Source organism: Ceratotherium simum, chromosome 9 (genome assembly GCF_057802395.1).
Source record: "Ceratotherium simum simum isolate JZ-2026a chromosome 9, ASM5780239v1, whole genome shotgun sequence".
Classification (NCBI taxonomy): Eukaryota; Metazoa; Chordata; class Mammalia; order Perissodactyla; family Rhinocerotidae; genus Ceratotherium; species Ceratotherium simum.
The window spans coordinates 26,649,606-26,674,498 of NC_141908.1; the positions used below are offsets into that span (position 1 = coordinate 26,649,606).

At 38.1% G+C, this 24,893-nt stretch overlaps 1 protein-coding gene and 1 long non-coding RNA gene across 9 annotated transcripts in view; one reads left to right on the forward strand and one right to left on the reverse strand.

The window, feature by feature from the left end:
• The window catches only part of ARHGAP15 (Rho GTPase activating protein 15), a 590,073-nt gene extending 569,623 nt beyond the window's left edge, over nt 1–20,450 (forward strand). For both annotated transcript variants that reach the window (XM_087435123.1, XM_004423853.3), the window contains one exon: nt 20,087–20,450. In XM_087435123.1, the coding sequence (XP_087291249.1) occupies nt 20,087–20,270 (184 nt within the window). In that variant the 3' untranslated portion in view covers nt 20,271–20,450. The remainder of the gene's footprint in view (nt 1–20,086) is intronic.
• The window catches only part of LOC147916252 (uncharacterized), a 49,133-nt gene continuing 26,393 nt past the window's right edge, over nt 2,154–24,893 (reverse strand). For 4 of the 7 annotated variants that reach the window (XR_015553179.1, XR_015553184.1, XR_015553182.1 and 1 more), the window contains 2 exons: nt 6,477–8,691; nt 2,154–5,883 (listed from right to left, as the gene is read on the reverse strand). This is a non-coding gene — a long non-coding RNA (uncharacterized LOC147916252). The remainder of the gene's footprint in view (nt 5,884–6,476; nt 8,692–24,893) is intronic. The other 3 variants (XR_015553185.1, XR_015553183.1, XR_015553181.1) reach the window with 3 other exon arrangements.

Here is a 24,893-nt window from a genome sequence, read left to right on the forward strand (position 1 = left end):
TTATTCCACATGCATATACAACCACAGAAGGGCCTGATCTTTTGGTGATTATAAAATCAACAAAAAATGGGGGGGAGATATACATCCATTGGAAACTGGGTTTAAAAAATACACATCATAAATATCATGCAGTTGCTTTTTAAAAATGAAGCAGGTATATATGTGCTAATCTGAAAGAATAGCCAATACATATCTCTTTGCATGTATTTCTTTAAATCTGCTTTAAATAATTATCTTTGTAAATTAGTTCTAATATATTTCTAAGTTCACTATTTGTCTGCTTTGACACCTCTCTCCAGCTATAATTTTCCCTTTTTTTCTATTCTCAGTTAAGGGCAACTTGGTTCAAATCCCTCCAGCAGCTTGCCTCTCAAGTTCCCGGATTCCTTCTCATCCAGGAATACCTTGTATTACTTCTGTAGATGTATCTGATTTCCTTTGGAAATTGTTTTTCCACTGAATGGCACATTCCTGGCACAGATGCCATCATTCTCCCTTCCAAATCCCATGGAGACGTTATTGGTTGATTATATCTCCCTTTCACACTGCAGCTTCAGTTTCAGAGTCGCTCCCCAGAGAGCAGACAGCCACCACAGCCAGGTAAAGCAAACCTGTGTGTCAATCCTTTGCTGGAGTGGGTCTCCTGGTCCATCGCCACCATTCTTTTATAGGTGTTATGAAAACAAAAATGCAGACTACAGACACACCCTTATGCTTCCAAGAGAACAGGAGGTTCATGTCTGTTTCTTTAAAAATCCCCAGTGTCTGCCTTTCTGTTTCATTCTTTATTTAATAAATAAATGTATATCTTATAGTAAAGATATACCTATGTACCCTTTCTATAATATATAAAGCATGCATAAATATATATTTAAAGTATATACGTATATATGCAAGATATTACTACAAAACCGTTACATTTCAGGGTTCCCTTATTTTGCAATTAATGACCATGTTTGCAATGTGTTTTAAGCTTTTCAACTTTCCTTACAAATTATTTCAAGTTTGAGGGGAAAAAAGTGTTCAAATTTTTTTTTTTAGTGTTAAATTGTTCAACAATAGGATTTAGAGCACAAGAAATTAGAAATACTCTAGCCCAACTGTCTGATTTTGCAAATGAGGAAGCTGAGACTGAGACAGGCTAAGTGAACACCCAAAGTTCTACATGCAGTAGAAAAGTAGAATCAAGAGAGAAAACCAGGCTTTCTGTTTCCTTGTACAAGTTGATCTTCCAACCAGTTATTAAAACTGGTGTGCACTAATGAGACTACGCCTTCCTTACTGAATCACCTTTCTCTCCAGGTGCCTGTGGTATTCTAGGTCAGTAGACCTCATGGATCTCTACACAATTCTATAGGCCAGTGAAATGGATTCTTTCTCATTTGGATAATATAAACGTTATCTCTAAGGAACCAAGACTTTTCAACACAAACCTCATAACTCCTGCATTCTATTTTTGACACCTCAACCTAAAGTAATTTCACACTAACTCATAAAACCTTTGAAAATGGAGCATCCAAAGATGATATTTTGCACTTAGTGAATTCCCTTTTCCAAAAAAATACATCCAAATGTTACAGTAGATTGTTGTATTTCCAAATTATATTCTCCAGTCATCCCCTGTAATTTGTTTCAAAGAAAATAAAAAGAGAAGACAGGAGAAAGGGAGAGAGGAATGACATGGAAAAGGGCTCAGTGTCTTCACTGATGAAGTTGGCTCTGCTTCTAGGACTTAAGAAAAAACAGTTAAGAATAGTATCTGTGGACAGCTTTGTTCTGACTGTAGATAGTAAAATATTGGGGAGTACCTCATTTCTGTTCAGTTCAGCTCCCTTTGTTCTAGAGCAAAAAGTCATCCAGATGAGGAAAAACTTAGCCTGCCAGCCACCCATAAAGTAAAAACTATTTGCAATAACAAGAAGGTATACGATGCCCAAACTTTCTACTGCAAACAAAAATAGGAGTAAAGCTGAAGATATCACACCACCTAAATTCAAAGATTTTGAAATCTAATTGAGGGAGATAAAACATATGTGCATGAAATAACTTAGAGATAAAAATAAAACATGTCAACAACAATGTAATACAATCTGAATGTTTAAATGCCAAGAAAGCAAGTAACGAAGTGATCAAAATACAATTCTTAAAGGCTTTCTGGTAGAGACAGGATTAAATATGGTTTTGGATATGGTGACTGACAGGCAGTACAAAGCAATTCAAATGTGTGTGGCCATAAGGATAGATGACAGGGAAATTGACCTCTGGGCTCTGAATGTATGCAATCTGCTTTTATTATATTTTTTTTGTTTGTTTACTTTTTTTAATTAATAGATTTTATTTTTCAGAACAAATTTTGGTTTACAGAAAACTGAGCAGAGAGTACAGAAAGTTCTCATGTACTCTCTCTCCTCATCACTCATACACAAACACACACATACACACATAATTTCCCCTATTATTAACATATTGCATTAGTGTGGTACATTTGTTGCAATTGATGAGCCAATATTGACACATATTATTAACTTAAGTCCTCAGTTTACATTCTGGTTCACTCTTGGTGTTGTACATTCTATGGATTTTGACAAATGTATAATGACATGTACCCACCATTACAGTATCATGCAGAATAGTTTCACTGCCCTAAAAATACTCCATGCTCCGCCGATTCATCCCTCCCTCTCCCCTAACTCCTGGCAACCACTAATCTTTTTTTTTGCATAGTTTTTCCTTTTCCAGAATGTCAGATACTTGTTATCATGCAATAGATAGGCTTTTCAGACTGGCCTCTTTCACTTAGCAATATACATTTAAGATTCCTCCACGTCTTTTCGTGGTTTGGTAGCCCATTCCTTTTTATTGTAGAATAATACTCCATTGTGTGGATGTCCCAGTTTGTTTATCCATTCACCCACTGAAGGACATTCATGATCTTTTTTAACCTAAAAACAAAGTTTTTTAAACTTAAGTTTTAACTTAATATTTTTAACCAACGCATTTCTCAGGAAGGAAATAAGGTTCTTAGAACATGTATTCTTTTTACCTTGAGACTGCTTTGTCTAGGGGAGTATGTTGTCATTTTCTGCAACACAAGACTAGACTATCATTTCTGTCTTTAAACTTGAGTCATGGGCCACTTCACCTTCTTCCTTCCATCCTTCGGTGACGTGAGAGCAATGAATTTTAGAATATGCAACCAAAAGATAAGACATAAAATTAAGTTCTGAATTTTTAAATGAATGTGGTTATTCTCAAGCATCTATGGGGGTCATGTCTTTTCCTTTCCTCTAGAACTACAACAATGTGTTGTCTTCACAATGAATCAAAATATAAATCTAAATTAGAACTTATGGCTTTTTCTCTCTTCTTTAGTTACAGTGTTAATTACATCCAAAAAACGATTGTATGACTCTTTCAAAAGCGACGTCCTAAGCTGTTGTTGATTCTCTAAGTGGAACCAAATGGCACCTGGCACACTTGAGTCTTCCTTTTTGACACCAAATAACATTGATAACCGAATTATTCTAATAATAATAATAAAAAAGGCCACTCTGCCATTTGAAGGGAATTTACAATGAAAGCCATTTACTTGGCTCCATGATTATGTATACACATTGGTTTTAAGACAGTACACAGGAGGCTTTGCCAGGAAAATTTAAAAGTTCAAGCAGAAGAAATAATGACAATATCTTTCAGTCATTTGCTGCTTGTATTTGTTTCCTTAAAATGCACAGCTAAATGCTCTCTACATACAGATATCACTTGATAGGCGGGGTGTATCTTATGACTGGGTTATTTTCCAGTACATTTAGCGTAGTTAAGGTAAAGTGTATTAACTTTCTCTCAAAATACAGATGAAAACAGAGTTGTAGCAGCCGTGAATGCTTCAGCCATTGTCAGGAAGTTAAGAACTGACAGGAGGTCCAAATAATCAACTCTGCCTGGTGCAAATACCGTCGTTTTCCCCTGGGATAGCTGGTCTAATCCTACAATGTATCTGACTGGCATGAATGTAGAATTACTTTCAATAAAGATTTTATTTCAAGCTTGGATGATTTCCCCCAAACATCTTGTCACTAAGGCAAAGTATAACATAGAATATCTGATTTTTTTTCCCCTACAAGTCAGCTTTAGAGGGGGAAAAATACACATTTCAACTCAAGTACTCAAGTCAGATCAATTCACTGTAAAAATCACATTTTAACATATCTAGACTGATTGAAGATTTGCTATGTTAAAGAAATCAGGGAACTGTCAAGGAAAGCTTACCCTAAAGTCTGCAAATGTAAAGAATAAGTAAGACATTTGCTCATCTACAGTTCCCACTGTCCCTGCAGTAGCCTCCAATCGAAGAGCAGGCAGGACAGATGACTCCACAAGCTAACACCCAGCTTCTAGAATATTTGTCTTTTTGCAAGGAAGGAATATTTAAAGGTCACAACTTCCAATAAGTATGAGATTGTTTCCAGGCTATTTGAGAAATATGAATGGCCTGGTCAGGATCACACTAAAATCATCTTCATGTCTCTATTCATCCTTCTCTCTGTCTTTATCCTATTCTTTGCCTTCATGATGCCAAATTAAGTGGGCATGCTCAAGATAGAGCAATAGTATAGTAGCAGTACATTACTCTATTTTGAATTCACTGAAATGCTTTAGTTTGTGCTTGCTTACATTATTTCAACCTTGATGTCAGTTTGTTTAATTTATGCTTGGTTCATATAATCTTAAAGATATCTTATGTTACCTACAGTTTCACCTCTTACTCACTAAAAAGCACACAAATCATATGGTTTAGTTCTAATGGGATAGGAGTAATTATTTTAATACTTAATAATCATAGCACATTTCATTTATACTATGTTTTAAATTCAAAATCCCTTTTATCTCTATTATTATATTTTATGACTAACATAATATTATGATAAGATGTATGTGCAAGAAGGAAAACTCAGCATGGATAATAGCAGATAAAACTCGAGAGAGGCAAGGAAAGGTCTAGATTTGAGTCTCAGCTTTTTCATTTAATTGGCTGTATGACCTTTGGACAGGTTATTTAACCAAAAAGTCTTTAAACCCAGCTGCACGCCAGATTTGCCTGTGAAGCTTTTCAGAAACTCAGAGACCTGAGCCTCAGCCCCGACTACTCATCAGAAATTCTATGCCTTTACTTTCTTAAAAGCTCTAGCCAGAGGGGAAAACCAATGAGTCCTAATCTCCCTTTCCTTGTTTATAAAATAACAATTGACAGAAGTGAATGTAATCACATATAATAAAAATTAACATTGCTATAATTTGCAAAGGACTTTTGTGTATATTTTTTATTTAACCTTCAATACAACTCATGAGGTCAATTTTACCATTAACTTCACTTTCTAAACAAGGAATCTTGTTTAGAAAACTCAGAAAACTGGTAAGGCCTATGAAGACCACAGAGTCAATACATGTAGAACAATAATTCAAGATGCTGCAAGTCCAGATTGCAGGTTCTCCCTAGAGCAGTGGTTCTCTCCTTGGGTACAAGAGAATCACATGCAGAGCTTTTATTGTACCCAGACCTCACTGGAGGCTAGTTGCAACAGATTCTCTGTACGTGAGTCCCAGACGTTGATATGGTTTTGAATTCTCCACAGATGACATTAACATGCAGCCTGGATTAAGAATCTCTGCTATAGAATGACCAGAACAAACTTGGAAAATATAAAGTACTATACATGTAGCATGATGGTTTTATCCCAGTTTTGTTGATGATAGAACATGAATTTTGAGTGGAGGGGAATGCTTCATGAACACAGAGCTGGTCACCGTTGTCCCACAGTGGTCAGGAATGGTCGCATTTATATCTGCAGCAGCTCAGTCAGTGCCCTCGGACAAGGTGGCTCACTGCAACGAGGCAAACTTTGAAGAAGAATACAGCTGGACACCATCTGCTAACCTCACTCCCCACAGCCAGGCAGGAAGTCCTTCCTTGAAAGGAAATCTGAGTGGCCCATCTGTGCACCCAAAGCAGCCACCATCATTATCAACTTGATAAATATAGGAATAGTCCCTTAGTGGCCTGGAGACCAGGAGACCTTTTATGAAGCCCAATATAGTGTTTGATAGTGGTCCCTAAAAATGAGACGTTTCATCCTGCTCATAGAATTTATTACAGCAGGTGATTACAGATGTGTGTGCTGGAGGATAGGATCATGAGTTAGCCCAACCTCCATAGGTGCAAGGACATATGCAGAAATAGGCACAATTTATTCCTCTACCACAGTACAGATTATAAATTTATATGTGTAAAAGCAAAACAGATACTTTCTATCATTGAGCAAAGCATTGTATACATTTTGAAGGGGCTTGTATTTCTACAGCTACATTGAGCATTTTACCTAAAATAGAATTTGATGGTCAGATTTTAGGTCGCCAAGAAAAATGGTGTCACTATCTTTAACTTCAACCATGCATAGTATATACCAGATAAAAATTACCTTCTAGGGGGCAGCCCCACGGCATAGTAGTTAAGTTGGGCGCACTCTGCTTCAGTGGCCCAGGTTCACGGGTTCAGATCCTGGGCGCAGACATACACCACTCGTCAACCATGCTGTGGCGGCGACCCACATATAAAGCAGAGGAAGATTGGCACAGATGTTAGCTCAGGGCTAATCTTCCTCAGCAAAAAAAAAGAAAAAAATTACCTTCTATTCTAAACTCCTCTCACCAGTTTTGTTCAAACTGGGTACATGTTAGAAATCCCTTGTTAGATAGTATATGAGAAGGAAAGGAACCTTGCACAATTGCAGGCCCCTAAGAAGCTCTCAAGAAATATTTCTTCTCTTCATCTCAGAGTAGGTATGAAACTCAAATGTGTGAGAAACGTAATTATTGTACCATATAAAAATTAATTTCTCTTTCATGGCCAATTCTTCTAAATGATTTAAATTTAGTCAATTCAGAGTCTTCTAGACCTTTTCCTGGGTTGTTTCTAGTTCTGGAGGGCTACGTATGGCCTAAGCATTTGGTGGGAGGCAGGGAGAGCATCCATTTATACAGTAGTTCAATAAATATTTATTGAGCACATAGTAGTATGAGACAAACACTAACCTTGGTCTAGGGATGCAGCACTAAACAAGAACAGATGAAGTCCTGGTGCTCAAGACATTTACATTCTACTGGAGAAAGATAATAAAGCAGATAAGGAGGGGAGAAAGTGTCTGGCTTTTGTCACCTGTCCAGGCTGGTCTTCATTCCCTTCTGGTTTCCAGTCATCATCTCCAGCTTCCAGTCTCAAGTCTGGGTTTCAGCCACTGTTCAGGCAGATCTCTGGGAAGCTGTCTTATGCTACCTTTGCCTGGATACACCACGCAGTAATTTCTATTTAACTATTCCTGATATATTGAACAAGGAGAACTCTAGAATCTTGCTTTATCCCTAGGTTTTCCCCAAGGAGAAGACTAAGGGTCTGTGTGACTTCATAATCCTCAAACCTCCTACCAGCCTGTGTACCCAGGGAGGGGGGATAGGGAGGCTCGGGACAGAGCCACTTCCATGAGACCTCACAAAGCCTCAGCTCTCTTCTCCCTAACTCTCCTCCTCCCAGTCCAGAAAATCTTTCTCTAGGCTGGCTGCAGGGTAGCCTGATTCTTCATTTACCTTCCAATCCACTAGTTAGGCCACAGCTGCAGCTCCCAGTCCTTGGGCACTTAGGCTTTTGAAACTCAAAGGTACAGTCCTTTGCCATTCAAATGCCTTAGCTTGCAGAAATCCAAAGCACTTTGCTTTTCTGCTGTATCATCCCTTCTTCCACTGCGGCCTCCACTGAATCTTGAGAAAGGCAAGAAGTACAAAGAAGGGTGGAGAAGAAACCTCAGTTGTTATATATTATCCCACCTCGTCTCAAATGATAGTTTGACTTTCCCAGAATGTCCATTCTTTCGTGATCATTCTGGGATCCCAAACCACACTTTAAAGGTCATTCAACCTGCCATCTAATTCAGGAATCTCAAACATCTCTGAACACTTCCTGATGGGAAACTCATGGCCTCTTTATGCTCATAATATTTAATAGCCTTGATAGACGCTCCCAGTACTTTTCCAGTATGCATATGGAAAAATCTATACCAAATATTAATAGTAGTAATATCTAAGTGGTGGAATTATGAGGGATTTTTATTTTCTATTTTGACTTGTCTGCATTTTCTAAATTTTCTATGATAAATATGAATCTTTTGAAGCAGCCTAGTCTATTTTCACAACTCTAATTCTGCATATGGAGGTGAAATCGGTCTCTGGGCCAATTCCAGGAATTGGATTTACAAGAGGAAAGTTGACTTTTTCTTCAGTATCATGGCTTTTTGCATTCAGTCATCATCGCTTTCCTAACCATTCTTTTTTCCAAATCAACCCCCTTCAGTCCCTGCGTGCTGCTGTTTAGCAGCACATCACTCTGCTGGGCACATTCACCCTGCTGCTCTTTAGTTGTGTAGTGTATCTCTTAAAGCCAAGTCACCCTAAAAAGTATCTCAAACTTATTTTTCCTCAGAAAGTAAAATTAAGCATGGACGATTGAATGATGATACCCAAATTGCAACTGATTCTCTTTCAGCTATTCTGGGACCTTTTAAACAAGGAGACAATTTTCAAGAAAACTGCTGAAGATTTGGTGTAGATGCCCTTAGTGGGAAGTGAAATGGCTGTTCTCTTCACCTATGTGAAAAGGAAAAGGAAAAGAGACGTTGAAGAATTCTGACTTTGCATATTGATAGTATTCATTTTAGTTTTACCTAACATCACAAGGCAAATATTTAAGGTTTATATTTCCCACTAATATCTTATAATTAGGTGCCTTGTTCTGCTTGGCTTAATTAATGCTGACCCACGCGCAACCTCCAATATTCTGTATAAAATGCTACAAGCACATACTAGTTTCTTAACTGCCTTAAATTCAGGTAGAGCATAACGATGGTCTTATATTTTTCTCCTTTATAAAAATACTCCTAACATGTAACATATTTCCTAGCCTGTCTCCCCAAATCCAGGGCAATGTCTTCCCAGGATGGTGATATTACCAGCGGTTATTGGTAGATCAGCAGAGCTCAGGGAATAAAAATTAAGACTTCTTTTACTGCTGACATGGTCAAATGTGGATGGCTAGAACCATTTTAAAGCTTGAGAGAAAACACCTAAGGGAAACCATAGCTGAAATTCTCAATCTATCTCACCAATAGTGCATTTCCATTCACAATGAGAAATGAATGCTTTCAGAAGTTTGAAAACCTGAGTAAATCTAGAGAAAAAGGTAATACGTATTAATTTGATTTTTCTTCCACATACAAACACCCTTCTCATCTCTGTAAATATATCCTTGGGTGTGAATTAGGTGATTAAAAAATCAAAATATGGGGGCTGGCCCAGTGGCACAAGCGGTTAAGTGCGCGCACTCTGCTGTGGTGGCCTGGGGTTTGCCGGTTCAGATACCGGGCACGCACTGACTCATCGCTTGGCAAGCCATGCTGTGGCAGCGTCCCATATAAAGTGGAGGAAGATGGGCACAGATGTTAGCCCAGGGCCAGTCTTCCTCAGCAAAAAAAAAAAAGAGGAGGATTGGCAGATGTTAGCACAGGGCTGATCTTCCTCACAAAAAAAAGAAAAATATCAAAATATGTCACCAAAGACTTCTTGCTGACTCTCTGACTTCTCTCCCAAGTCTTCCTCAGGCCTCAGGCCTCACCATTAAGAAGCCTCTTGATTTCAAACTTAAAATTCTTGAATCTTAGTTATTTGTAGAAAGACTATCTGTATCCCAGAGTAACAAAAATCTGCATCTTAATCTAGGCTCTGCCACTTACTATGTGGCTTTGATCAAATTATTCAATCTTTCTCAGGTTCATTTTGTTCATCTGAAAAAATTCATCTAAAAATTTTCTTTCCCATCTAAAAAAGAAAAAAATAAGAGAAATATCCCTGATATCAATGAAGTAAAAATTATTTAAACAGCAAAATGCTAGTTCAGTATACACACAGAGATCATCAGCAAAGTAAGATATTCCAGGTGTGTATGTCTGTGAGTGTAGGAAACTGCCCAAAAAATATAGCATCACAAATCAATGGAGAATGGGCAATTTATTCAACAAATGTTATTGGGGAAATTAGCTGCCTTTTGGAAAAAAATTAATTTACATTACTATGACATTTCACACACTAAAATATATTTAAGATGAATTAGAGGACATGAAATTATTTTAAAAACTAGGAGAAAACATTGATGATACTTATCTGATCTCTTTAAATGGATGAATTTTATAATAACAAAAACAATGGTCAAAATTCCAAAAGAGTTTATGACCACATAAAAAGTTACACAAATAAAATTAAGGAACAAAAGAATTAGGAGAATATACGTAGAACAAAAATAATGAAACATTATGCTTCTTAATACATAAAAACCTCACAAATCCGTATATACAAGGATGTTCATTGTAGCATTGTCTGTAAAAGCAAAGAATTAGAACCTAAAAATCCAGCAGCAGAGGAATGGTTAAATAAATTAAGGTATTTTCATGCTATGAAATGTAACAACTTTTTTTAAAAGGATGAGGTATTTTTATATGTACTGACTTGGAAAGATGCCCATGATATAGAGTTAGGGGGGAAAAAGCAAATTGTAGCATATTATATATTTTTTATCTCATTCTTCTTTAAAACGAAAAAATATATAAAGATAGGTAGATGGGTAGATAGATAGAAAAACATCCAGAAGGAACACCCATCTGTTAATTATAGTTATCATGAAGGAGTTTGACTAGGAAACAGGGAAGGATTTTACTTTCTTACTCTACATACTCCTGACTAGTATATTATTTTTCAAAAACTATGTATTAGTTTTGTTATACAAAATAAATAAAATGAATTAAACAAACAAATAAAATGATATGTTCTGAATAGGAAAGGGGCAGGAGATGTGAACAGCTATTCACAGAGCAGAAAAGTCACATAGCTGTTTTTTTTTTTTTTTTAACTTCTTTCCCTTTTCCTAAATTTAAAGAATCCTAAATTCAAAGAATGATAAACCATTCTTTACCTATCAAATTGGCAATTATTTTAAAAAGATAATATCAAATGATAATAATGCTCACAAGACTACATGTTATCATGTAGTAGGATATGCTAACATATGCCACATTTTATCATAGTTTAAGAAAAGAAGAGGGCCGGCCCCATGGCTTAGCGGTTGAGTGTGCGCGCTCCGCTGCTGGCGGCCCGGGTTCGGATCCCGGGCGCGCACCGACGCACCGCTTCTCCGGCCACGCTGGGGCTGCGTCCCACATGCAGTAACTGGAAGGATGTGCAGCTATGACATGCAACTATCTACTGGGGCTTTGGGGGGGAAAATAAATAAATAAAATTAAAAAATTATAAAAAAAAAAAAAGAAAAGAAGAGCCATACTGATCTAGTGCGAGTTCTCAAAGTGTGTTCCCGGACCAGCAGTATCATCACCTGGGAACTTGGGAGGAACGCAAATTCTCAAATCTCTTCCCAGACTTGCTAAATCAGAAATTTGGAGGCAGAGCCCAGAAATTTGTGTTTCAACATGGCTTCCATATTATTCCCATGAACGGTAAAGTTTAAGAACCATTGATCTAGTTGTTACTTTTCTGCTATTTTACCGTAAGGCAGGGTTTTACAACAGCAGCACTATTGACATTTTGGGCTGGATAATTCTTTGTTGTGGAAGTTCTCCTGTGCATTGTAGAATGTTTAGCAGTGTCCTTTGCGTCTACACGCTAGATGCCGGTAGCAACTCCCTACTTCACCCAGTCAGGACAATCAAAAATGTCTCCAGACATTGCCAAATGCCTTGGGGGATAGAAAAATTGGCCCTGGTTGTTGGGAACCACGTAAAGAAATACTCCAAAATGTGGCGGAAGAGTAAATGGAACGATTTTTTTATATATCAATTGCACTTACACTAAGAAATCATAGGGTACAACCCATTCTGTCTCATATAAGGTAATGAGTAAATAATATATATTACATATAAAAGACATGGGAATTGCTCATGATAGAAGTGAAAAATGCTGGATACAGAATTATGTAGAAAGTATTTTCTCAAATATGTATGTAAATAAATTATTTATACATTTGTATCACCTAAATGCTGGCAGTGTCATTCTCCTTCTCAAAACCCAAGAATGTATTCCCATCACCCTTAGAACTAAGTTCCAAATCCTTGCTGAGGCCCATAAGTTCCCTCACAGCATCTTCTACCTCCTTCACCTCACTCCCCAGCCTCCAGCCACACAATCCTCTTCTCTATTCCTAGAATCACCAAGCACAACCTCACCACTGGGGCTTTCTACCTACTACTCCCTGCCTGGAGTTCTCCTTCCCCTGGTAGGAGAAGGTCTCTGCCCAAGTGTCCCTCCCTTAGAAAGGGCTTCCTGAGCGCCTTGTCTATTACGTGTGGCCCTTCTCGCCACTCTCTGCCCATTAGAATTATCTGGGGGCTATATGATCTGCAGCCAGCCAGGCCCCACCCATACGAAGTAAACAAGAATCTCTGGAGATGAATTTTAGGCCATTAGGATTTTTTAAAAGTTCCCCCCAGAAACCACCGCTTCTCTTCTTAGTTTTCTTGAAGTACTTCAGTGCCTGACATCACATTGTACAGTGATTAGTGTATTGCTTGTTGTCTGGTTCTCCCACTAGATTATAAGCTTCATATAGGCAGGGACTTTGTCTATTGTACTCATTGCACTATTCCTGACATTCAGAACAATGTCCAACACCTAGTAGACACTCAATAGATTTTTATGAGTGAATAATGGTTACATCAAATTACTGCTTCTGGTTACTGGTGGGTTTTTTTTCTTATTATACTTTTCTAAACTTTTCAAATTCTCTCTTATAGGATGCATTATTTTATAATCAGAAAAAATAAATTAAAGCTGATTTTTAAATCCATCATTGAAAATTGTGATATATTTGAAGCACAGTGATTAGCACATAATAGGTATTCAACAAATAGTAACTACTGTTAGTTTTCCTTTTTTATATTGCCTACTATGTAGGTGCTTTGGCTATGATGTTCCATTTTATCTATGGTTTTTATCACATTATAGAATACATATTCCTAACCAAAAATAAGTCATTTTGAAGCCTATTGGTTATTCACTTTTTTTTGCTTTATCAGTCCTCCTATCTTATTAGATATTCTGAATATTGCTTCAAGACACTTCAGAATCTCCCTATAATGTCCAATCAATAAAAATATAAAACCAGTGAATAACTGTAAATGCTTCAATTTTCTGCATTGAAATCAGTGCAAAGAGGGTATTCAATAAATGCAAAGAATAAGGCCATGTCAGCTATGAATATGCAAGGACCATATAAAGCTCCTTTTCTATAATGTGCTTCGAAAGAATTACATACTCATGGCTTTAAAGATTATTTAAAAGCAAAAGTGTCAGAATATAGCAATAATTCCCACTTAGGAAGATAGTTGTTAACTTGTTTTAGAAAATAATAATAATATGATATTTAGATATAAAATTGAGGACTTGACAATTAGTTTAAACCGATTGATTTATAAATTAGCATATAAAAATGGCTGAATTGCCAATGAATGACCACCTTGAAACACATTAGTGTTAAATGCAAAAATATTTGTGACACACAGCCATGATTCTAAGGGAAAACGTGGAACTCTCGCTAAGCCCCCAATCTTATGAAAAAAAAAAAGGGCCAGTGCAGACAGCACTATAGTTTGTGAAAATTTGAGGGTAGGCAAGCATATGGTTAGCATAGATTCCCCCCAAAGTAGTTATAGTACATAAGAAACATAAGTTGAGCACATTGAAAATTTATTCTATTTTTAACAGCCTCTCTTCACTTAAGCGGTCAGAGTCAAAAGTATCATTTCACATACAGTGGCTGAGTTGTATTTTGCAAGCCAGATGTGACCTGATGGTAGAAGTACATTTACCACCACACTTTCCCCATTCAAGTTAAACCATCCTGAAGTTATGTGTGTTGAAAAATCATAGCTTTCCAGAGATAGGGAAGGGAATACATTTAGTACACCTCCAACAACTTGAGAGTGGTCCTGCAGGCAATTATGTGGCTTTCAACTTCCTTTGCAAGTCACTATGGTAACAGCAAAGCACAAACTTAAAAGGAAGTTTGCATCCATCTATCTCTTTGGAGCTGGACTATTATTAAATGTTTTGGTCTTCTTAATTCAGCATTAATTTTGAGTTTTACAGTAAAGCTCTCTTTCAGTTTGAGTCATTTGGCTGTGATTTTAAGCAACTAAAAAATTTCTTTGAGTTAGCAATTCAGCTCACTTTTGGAAAAACTTACCCAGCATAAGGCTGTGAGGATTTTTTTGTCTGGGGTCCAACATCTGTGCACTGGATTATAGATTGTTTCTAAAATAATCTTAAATTGATAGATCATTGCTCCTTCCATTTGGGCCTGACAAAAAGTAACTTTGGCATTTCCTCTCCTTTTTATGCTGCAAACTGTATATCACTTTTTCAGCTCTTTCCAGGAAAATGAATTCTTACCCATTTCAAGATTTGATAAACTTGAATCTTACTTAGAGGTATAAAAATTGCTTTTACAATGAATATATAACAAGTGCTATTTCATGAACAAATTCATAAAATCATAATTATTTTTGTCAGGCTATTTTAAACTAAACAGTATTAATAGATAGCCTTTTTTAAAAGAGTTGCAGTGTAGGGCCTTTTTCCTACAAGTCAAGCATTCATAGGCACTAAACTTTGAGCTCTTCGTGTTGCTTAGAATTAAGTATCTTTGCTATAAGTATTTCTTGGGAGTAAATTAACGATGAGTAAACAAACATGTAGAGGAATTCCCTAATATTGATCTAAGATCTAAATGTTTTTGTACCTTCTTGGCCATCGATCAAGTCACTGTACATTAATCTCTCAACCCTGTCTCTGCTCTCACCTTTCTCCTTCAGATGGGCCTTTTGCCTTTTGGTCTTTGTTTTGTCACAGAAGGGGAGTTTCTTTCATTTCTCTGCTGAAAGCAGGTTAAATTGTAGCTCAAAATTTACAACAGTGTCATGGAGTTTAAGGCCTAATGAAATCTAAGCCCTTCCAGAGGGGTGGAACTTGTCGAGAATGACCACAATCTGACCTCTTTGTGTTAGCTGCCACAGAGTTCTGAAGCCAGGGTGGCATAGGAGGGTAAAAGCCTTAGCATTTTCAGACTTGTTTAGTAGGCCCTCAGCAAAGCACCCTAGAGCAGTATTGCCTAATATAAGCTCCTTGGTGTCACTCAGGAGAGAGAATCTATGACATTCACGTAAGTTTGGGAAGACATGAGTTAAACAAGGATGAGCAGGGATATTATTCCGCAGGACTTTTCAGAGCCTTTATTATGCTATTGTGCATTGTGAATTTCCAGAAAGAAAAAAGGGCAGACAATTTTCTCCAAAACTTATTTTACTCTGGAATGCTATTTTTGTGGGGCATATCACAGAAATGGTGTTTTGCGGAACTCACTTTAGTGAAAGCTGTCCTGGAGGTATTGCCAAACCCATAGTAAAAATCTATATGGTTTCGGAATCAGATCCTTTCCTCCAACAATACAACTCAACTGCATTTTAAAGCTACTGGAAGTACAACTTATTTGAGAGTTTTCCAGCTTAGGTACTAGACTGAATGTTTTTTTTCCATGCAGGGCTTTTATTTCTTTCAATGTTTCTCCTCTACATGTGTTTTAGTAGTTGAAACCTTTAGAAATAATGGCACTTGCAATGCCCAGCTGGCCCCCATGGTGAGAGTGGAAATTATGATATCAATTGATTTGAGGCAAAAAACTGAGATTTAAATAATTTTTCAAGATACTATTCTAGCTATACTTTGAAATTATGGTTGACTCCCTATGTGACCCTAAATCAACCACTTAACTATTTAACAGTCTATTGAGATAGAGAGTAGGTGAGTTCGTATTTGAATAATGAAGTTTACAACAGCATTAATACATATTCCCAGGCATCCCCAGTTGGGGGCCTTCTTTGCTAGAAGTGTCTGTCCCCACTGTCTATTAGAAAGGAGTCTACTCTAATTTAAATATTGATATATAGTTATATATATATTTATATATATATATATTTACCTGTCTACATGAATCATATAGTTAGGTAGCTGGTGACTTCTACCCCAATTAGACTGCACCCTCAGCATCTTTTCTAACCTAAGGATTGATTGATTTCTCAACACACAGAAACTAATGGTTGGTCGATATTCAAAACGTAAATCGCTAATGAAATATATATACACACACATACCCACAAGCACACATTTTGGAACAGTGAATATGCAAGATAGCATGTATTCTATATAATACACATCCACATTTTCTTAATAACTTTCTTTCTTAACTACATTTCATTTTTCTAAAACTTATTGCAAGTAACTTGATTTTCTCAACGTAGGAAAAAAATTCCAAGCTGCCAAGAACATTTAACCTGAAGTAATGCAAATATAACAAGAATAAAAAACTATATGTTATTGGTAAAATCTACTTGTAACAAGATTATTTTAAAGCACTCATAAGTTAAAGCCCGTTTTATTAAAATCAGAAGTGGACACAAAGGATGCAGGTTTGAGATGGAATGAATGTTCCATGTTTACACATGCATGAAAGCACAAAGTGAACCTTTGGCCACCGGAAATTTAGGAAACTGATGCATTGGCAGAAATCCACTACAGGAGTCCTCTTCCGTGACCCACAGGCTAAGACAGACAACTCTTTCCCTGAGGGAGGCTCTGAAATGCATCATGAGCAGCCTCCTATTCTTCATCTTATTTAAACTCAGGCTTGGTTTCCTCCTCTAGATTTGGCCCTGCTCTGGATTCTAAGACCAGGACTATTGCTGAGCAGGAAAAATATAAAGAACTCTGGGAAAATTGAAAAATATTCTAGGCCCTTTTCAGCCTTCTTTCTCTCCTTTCATGGCCGGAGTCCCACCTGCAGTATCTTTCTGGTGTACCCTGGAGAGCTGAGCTATCCCTCCAGTCATCGAAGTTCCTGCAGACGCTGAAGACCTTCCAGCTTCTACCCCCATAACCTCCTGACAGCCTCAACTACCCCCTCCAATAACCAGCTATTGGGCCTCCCTTGATTTCTAGCCTCACCTTTGTGAGTTGGAGGCAATTCTGGCTCCTAGCTATCCCAACTCTCACCATTCCTGCTATCAACTGAAATTATAGCAATTATTAAATAGGAAAATATATCTTCAATCCTCAGTCTATCTTTATGTCATCCTCTTCCCCTTTCAGTCTCCCTGGACTCCAGGTCCTAATGTTCTTCTTTTATCCTGTTGGAAAGATGCCCTCTCTCAGTCATTCACTTTTGTGTGTGTGTGTGCGTGCGTGTGTGTGTGTGAGGAAAATCAGCCCTGAGCTAAAACATCTGCCATTCCTCCTCTTTTTGCTGAGGAAGACTGGCCCTGAGCTAACATCCGAGCTGATCTTCCTCCACTTTATGTGGGATGCCACCACAGCATGATCTGACAAGCAGTGCGTCGGTGCGCACCCGGGGTCCAAGCCCGAGATCCAAACCCGGGTCGCCAGCAGCGGAGCGTGCGCACTTAACCGCTGTGCCACGGGGCCAGCCCCAGTCATTCACCTTTATACTTTTAATACTGTCTTGCTTTTGATTCTAACTTCTCCATGCCCTATGACCTCTGGGCCCTGTTCTCTGCCACATAAATCTTATCAACTCAGAGCTTTGCTACCAATGAGTGATGTTGTTAAAGCAACTTTTACCTAATAGGTACTCAAAAAATTGGCTATATTATCTCTTTCCATGTTTGCCTTTAATTTTTTTATTATTTTTGTGGCAGAGTCAATGAAAGAATTAGTATCACAGAAGGTATTACTTTAAAACCAAAAGAGAAAACCCATTTTCCTTCCCTGTGAATCTTACTAATGACTTTTATAAGAAAGAGGTCTGGGAGAGGCTTAAGAGAGATCCTAAACCAGGGAATAGGTGTGTTACAGGCAAGCAAAGACCCACTGCATCTACCCTACACCAGGTTAGAAGGATGTTTAAATTGTTGTACAGGCTTATGGTAAATGTGGTAGCAAAGTTACATAGTTTCTTATATTCCAAAAGCAACTTTAAATTCAAAGTCTCAGATAACTCACAGATACTCTAAAAATATGAGAATCCCTTCCAGAAATGTAGCCATGCCAACAGTACTCACAGGTACAAATGCTCTCCATTTGAATCAGAAGAAAAGTGAAAATGGGAGGCAGAATATCTTGAATATTCAGCCCAAATTTAAGAGTCATTTGCCTACAATAAATCTATTGCAACCAGGCTGTCAATCACAATTCTCCAGTGAGGAATAAAAATTCAGACCCTTCTATGGAGGGATCTGATAATCATGTGGAGGATGGCAGGGTGAAAAATCAGCCGAGCATAGGAGTCATAACGCCCACCATGGCAATGGTGCTTCCACAGGTGCTGGAAACAGGCTGCATGGGTGTGAACCTCGTCTCTGTGTGATATTGGGCCCCTCACCACTCTTGGCCTCAGTCTTCTCATTTGTAAAATGGGCTTAATAATAGAAGCTACCTCATGGGATTATTATGATGATCAAATGAGACAATAAAATTGTTTAGAATAATACTTGATTATTATTGATATTGATCAGGTCAAGAGCATTTTGCTGACCATGAACTTGTGCTGAGAGGAGTCACAGATCAAAGGCTTTGGCCCTTCTCAGTCTCTCTCAGGAAAGAGAAGGCATGGCCTCTTGGTCCACGAAGGGGCACTTTAGAGATTTGGGTTTGTGAAGGGATGGAGATAAAGCAAGTCTTCCTGCTTCCTGTGACTGGAGACTATGGAGGCCCACATAGGCCAAACTAAGAGTCTTCTAAAGTCAACCAGTGCTCCAACCTTCCACAATGGGCTCTGAGAGTGAAGACCGCACTGCCTTGCAATAAAGTGTTCCTTTGCCTCACTTTATTCTGTCCACTCACATTTCCCTTAGGTCAAGATGTCCGGTGGAATGCAAAGTTTAGTATTTCTTAGCATCCTGTCCTTCCATATGCTATCACTATTTCCTTAACATCACTAAAACCTCAGTCTTCCTAATTTTAATATAAAACCAAGTAGGCTTCAGTTGTAAGAATAAGTATTGTTTCTTTAAAGTCTCAGTTTATAGGCTGGGGCTTTATTTTCTTTTTAAGAGTCTTGTGTAGAAGCAGGCAAAGCGTTGCCACTAATAAAAACCACATCCTAATGTTCCATTGGTATTCCAGCTCCCCATACAGTCCTCATACAAGCAAACATTTCTTTGATTCCAATGGGACTCTTCACCTGTGCAAATCCTACAGGATTCTGCATTTTACTGAGATATGAACTCCATTGGCTGACCAAAATGAATGGAGACACTTAGAATTTTGCCATACACCTAAATGTCTCAGAACCTACCTTCTCTACAAAACACATTCTAGGTAGCATTTATCAGGAACACTGTACTCACTAAAGCTAATGACTAAAAATTTAATTTTTTCTCCATCCTTATGTCTACCTGCCATCATAATTAGGCATATATTGTTCTATTTTTTTGTGTTTGGATTCTTATATATTTTGTGCATGTCTCACCTGTTTCCTCCACTGACTATAAACCCTTCAAAGGCCGAATCTTATTAACTCTCAGTAATTTTTGCTGTCTAATTTATTCTTTCACTCATTCCACAAACATTTATTAAGCACCCACAATGGCCAGGTACTATGGGGGTAAAAAGTTGTACAAGGCAATGACTCTTCCTCCAAAAGTCATAGGTTCTAGTTCCATGCAGTGAAGCATAAAGAGTAGAAGATTAAATAGTGTTGTGGTAGTTGTTGTTTTTCTGGAACTAGAAAAATTTTTTGCTTGTGTTGCATTCTCTGTTTTGCCAAAGCCAATCACTGCCCTTCTTTTCCTTCTTTCAATTGAAATTAAAAAAACAAAAAAAATTCAAGAACACACAACTTTATAATTCAAAAGTGGCCACTGTTTTACTTCAAACTCCAATGGAGTCTCTCTTTTTCTCTTTCTCTCCACAGGATAGTGGCCAAAGCCTCCAAGAACCTCATGTCCACTCAGAGCTTAGGGATCGTGTTTGGCCCCACCCTTCTGCGAGCTGAAAGCGAAACGGGGAACATGGCGATACACATGGTGTACCAAAACCAGATAGCGGAGCTCATGCTGAGCGAGTACAGTAAGATCTTCGGCTCGGAGGAAGACTGACAGACAAGACAAGTTACTGAATATGTTCACATCTGTCTCCATGCCTAATATTTTTACATTTCTGTAAACATATTTCTGAAATATTTTTTTCCTTTCAAGCGACAGATGCCTCATTTTGTGAAAACTTAATGATGATTTTGTGTTTAAGTTCCAAACATTTGAATAAAATAGTTGACAATATTTGCCTATATGTGTTCTACCTTAACCCCTTCAGTGCTGTTCCTGCAGGCACTTCTGGGCATACATTATGCATGCTCCATGCTACCAAATAATGTGCAGAGTACAGCACACCTCCAAAAATAGCTTTAATGCTGCTCCCAGGCATTGGGTGTTTGGTTGTGTCTGTGTAGGTATGTGAGTGAGCGTGAGTGGGTTTGAGAGAATGGGCATGGGTACACACAGGGAACCAGCTCACTACGCTGGCTGCCTCACACCTATGCCCATAGGCCTACGTGTACATAAGCAGAACCAAAAGAGAGGGGAAGGCAGAAATTAATAATTTTAAAATAGAACAAAGGAGATCAGGACCTCAACCAAAATAGACATATTTCATCCTTCAAGAACATTTTTGTATGTGTAAATATAGCCCAGCTATCCTTGGTGCTAGATGGTGAAATTTACAAATACATGTTGAATGGCAATTTTTCTGAAGAAAAATGACAGTTCAAAACATTTGCCATTGGATATATTTTTATATATACTATTTGCAGTCCCATAAACATACTGTCTTATAAATTAGAAGCAAAATTAGTGCCCTGCAATTTTGATCTTTGTATTATACAGGAATTGCATGACTGCTCATTTTTAATGTTAACATCCATTTTGAATCTTCATCAAACTGTATATCTTCCTTTTCTCTGGCTGTGTCATTTTATGTAGAATTTTTATTATGCTTCTGAGGATGCTTTATTGGTGAATTACATTAAATCCATCTAGAAAGAACTTTTTAAAAAGGCTTTTTTTCATATGCCCTAAGGATTACTTGACTAGACTTGGATTGCTGTATCCATTTGACGGTTAGTTTCAGTTGTCATGGATAAACAAAAGGGTAACTGTCTAGAATATATCAAACATTGTCTTATTTTGAAAAGTATGTTCTAGCTGAACACTTCTCATACCCAGTTTTGTGAAAGTATTCAGCTGATAAAAATGTAGACTTATGTTTGACAGCTTTTTAATCAAATTCAAATGAAATAAATAAAACTAATCCAGTGTGATAAAGAGTAAGTCTGGTTATCGATTTGTTCATAAAATGAAAAATAAAGCATGTAAATAAAACGCGTGAAGCACGAATCCAAGAGCAAACACTTAGAGCAATAATGAGCTCAGAGGCATAGGCAGTCTGCATAGATGGGGTATACGTAGTAAGAGAGAGTCTGCTCAAGAGATAGCCAGATGGCCAGCAGCTCCAGCATCCACAGAGCTGCCTGAGGAAGGAGAGGTTTCCCTTGCCCCTCTTGAATGTCTTCATTTTGGCAATGGCACCAGTAAATCGGCTCATAGCCGAGAACAGAGAAGCAACCACAATAAATGCTGAAGCGTGGTTTCATCAAGTGGGACGTATACACATGCCACAAAGCCAAGGAGAGTCACGAGGCAGAACCCCGTGATCTAACGTCGCTGGAGACTCTGAGCTAACAGACTTGCCAGCTTTCGGCTCTTCTTATATTTCAAGTTGTACGTATGCCTTTCAGAGAAACATGGAGACATGAAACAAGAGTTTCTGGCATTCTATTTCAAGTCCTCCTCATTTCCATGATGTTCCATATTCCCAATTATGTCTTCTCCAAGACTTTAATTACTTCTCTTTTTGAAGAGGAGAGGAGTAGGTTTTGTAGTCCCAGGATTAAAATCGTATCCTGTCACGTGTCCATCTTGAAAGTAATTCTGGGAGCATCAGCCAGAGAGAAGCAGCACTAACAGCCAGAGAGAAGTGGCGCTACCTGCTTTGAGCAGGAACTCATAGCCCCTTGTCTCTGCTGCTTTCCAGATTTATAATCTTCAAAAGCACCAGCTTCTTGATTGCCAATCTGATGGGATTTAGCCTGATTCAAACCCCAGCTGTGTCCTGTCCCTGCCTGCTAAGGGCATTTAATCAGAGACTGTGTTTCCTCTCCGGGAAAAGACAATTCCGAGGTGCTGAGCCAAAGCGCCCATCACAGGATCTGACTTAGACACACGAAAACGGTTACCCAAAAAGAGCATTAGATTCCATAACATCTCAAAGACAGCGACAATGGTCAGATCAACTGTTCCAAGTTTAAAAGCCAAGATTGTAAGTATACTAGGTTGACTCACTAAGGGGTTAGATTTTCTAAATCTGATCAGTATTCTCCATCAAGAAGAGATAAAAAGACAATGAGCATTTCTCAATCACCTCACTTGAGCCACGCACAAGTCTAGGCGCTACTGATCAAATATAAAATAAGGCAAATATTCCTACAGCCTGTAGTTTCACGGGCCAGTAAGGGAGATAATCGCCTAAGGACAAGCTACAGTTCAATACAAGATCAGGAATTTAGCCATCTTGGTAACCATGTAGCCTCAGGGTTCAGCACCTATACGTAGAGATGCTCAGTGTATTTTTTCTCAGTTTTATTGATGAAAAGTATTTTTGAAAGAATGAATGAACAGAAGCTAGTACAGAGATATTAACCACGTTCAGTGGTTGACAGAGAACGGAATAACCAGTTGTGCCTGGGGGAGTCAGGTGAAGCTTCACTGGGAAGGTAGGGTTTTCGATCTCATCTTGACCAATGAATAAGATTAACCAGACAAAGAGAAATGTAGAAGACATACTAGAAAGCAGGAATGGCATGAACAGAGTTGTCAAAGACCCAAACTCTCCAAGAAAAAGTGAAAAGCTCACATGAAGTGTATGCCTGACAATTTGGAGGACAGAGCTGGAGAAGGATATTGGGGTCAGATGAAGGACATGATAAAATATTTAGATTTTATCCTGCAGGAAAAAGAGATCCAACAGCGGTTGTAAAATGAGAAAGCCATAAAGAAACTTTGTTTCTTAAAAAGAGAATCTCAGGGCTGGCCTGGTAGTGTAGCGATTAAGTTTGGCATGCTCCATTTCAGCGGCCTGGGTGTGCGGGTTCGGATCCCAGGCACAGACCTATACCATTTGTAAAGCCATGCTGTGATGGCAACCCACATACGAGGTAGAGGAAGATGAGCACAGATGCTAGCTCAGGGCCACTCTTCCTCAAGCAAAAATAGGAAGATTGGCAACAGGTGTTAGCTCAGGGCGAATCTTCCTCACCAAAAAAAAAAAAGAATCTCTAAATTCATCAGCAGACAGAAGAAACAAACTACTTTGAGAACACTAGCATTTTCTTATGTATGTGTTTGTATGTGAGTGTGTGTGTGTGTGTACACTTTTTAACATTTTCTAGGAATGCAATGATAATCTTGTATTCTTAGGAGCGTTTATATATTATGATGAGCAAATATTTTTAAGAAATTATAACCTTAACATAATGGAAGCACAAGTCCAAAACAGTCTCCCTCTAAAGTCAGGCTAGTCAGTACGTCCAATTTCAGCATGGATTTACCTACCCAGGTCATGGGGGTTGCCCCACTTTCTTACACACACAAAAAGCTTCTTGGAGATGGTATTTATTCTGTCGTATATGTTGAGAGTCTGACTTGACTTAGTGTGTGCCATATGACAGGATCACCATGCCACAGCTAGTAATTGAAAGCCATATGATAGTTCTCTCTATCCAATTAGAAAACAAAGGATCCAATTAAGAAAAATTAGAAAAGCTGTTAAAAGGGAACAATTACTTGCCAATGGTGCTGTCCTTGCACTTTAACACAGCTAGAAATTAACCTGTACTTCTCTTTTCCACATTTATTTTTGTGAATTATAAGTTAATCACCTTGTCAATTCCTAATTAAAAGGCCCTGCAAAGATTTGCATCAAAAAAGACTCTCACTAAGAGGTCTGGGTCAAATTGCTCTGTTGTCGAAAATGAGAAATAAGACCAAAACAATACCAACTCTCTCCTGGGAAACGCAAATCTTAATACAAAAAAATGAAAACTTTCTTCAAACGTAATAATCACATATTATTTCCTCAATTAAAATGTTTCATCTTATCTTTAGAAAATAAATTGACCTTTTTTCTCTTGCTTTAAACCAACAGTTGCAAACTCAAATGCTTACTAGGGCCAGGGGGTACTATACATGAGTAAAGAAGGTGGGCTTAAGGCATTATGAGCTCAAGCTCAAACCCTAGCTGAAAGGGTCGGCTTCTCTTCAGCTCAAGCCAGTGTTGCTTATGTAAAAATGTGGACACGATGTTGCCAGACCTTTAGATCTTTCACTAAAGGCCAGAAATTCAGAAACCTGATTTTTAAGGCTACCTAATAAAACACATCTGAGCAGACTCAGCTCAAGGACCTCCATTTTTGCGAACTTAATGTTAAACCTTCCAATGTTGCAAAGCCTGCTCCCCAGAAAATGGTAGCACATGAAGCAAATGGTGGAGATATGTAAATCAGTCAGAGAAATGTGTAAGAGTAGAAAACGAACAGACTGAGCACTTAGGAAAACTTACTGTTTAGGTCCGGGCAAATTATTTACTCTATCTAAGTCTCAATATTCCAA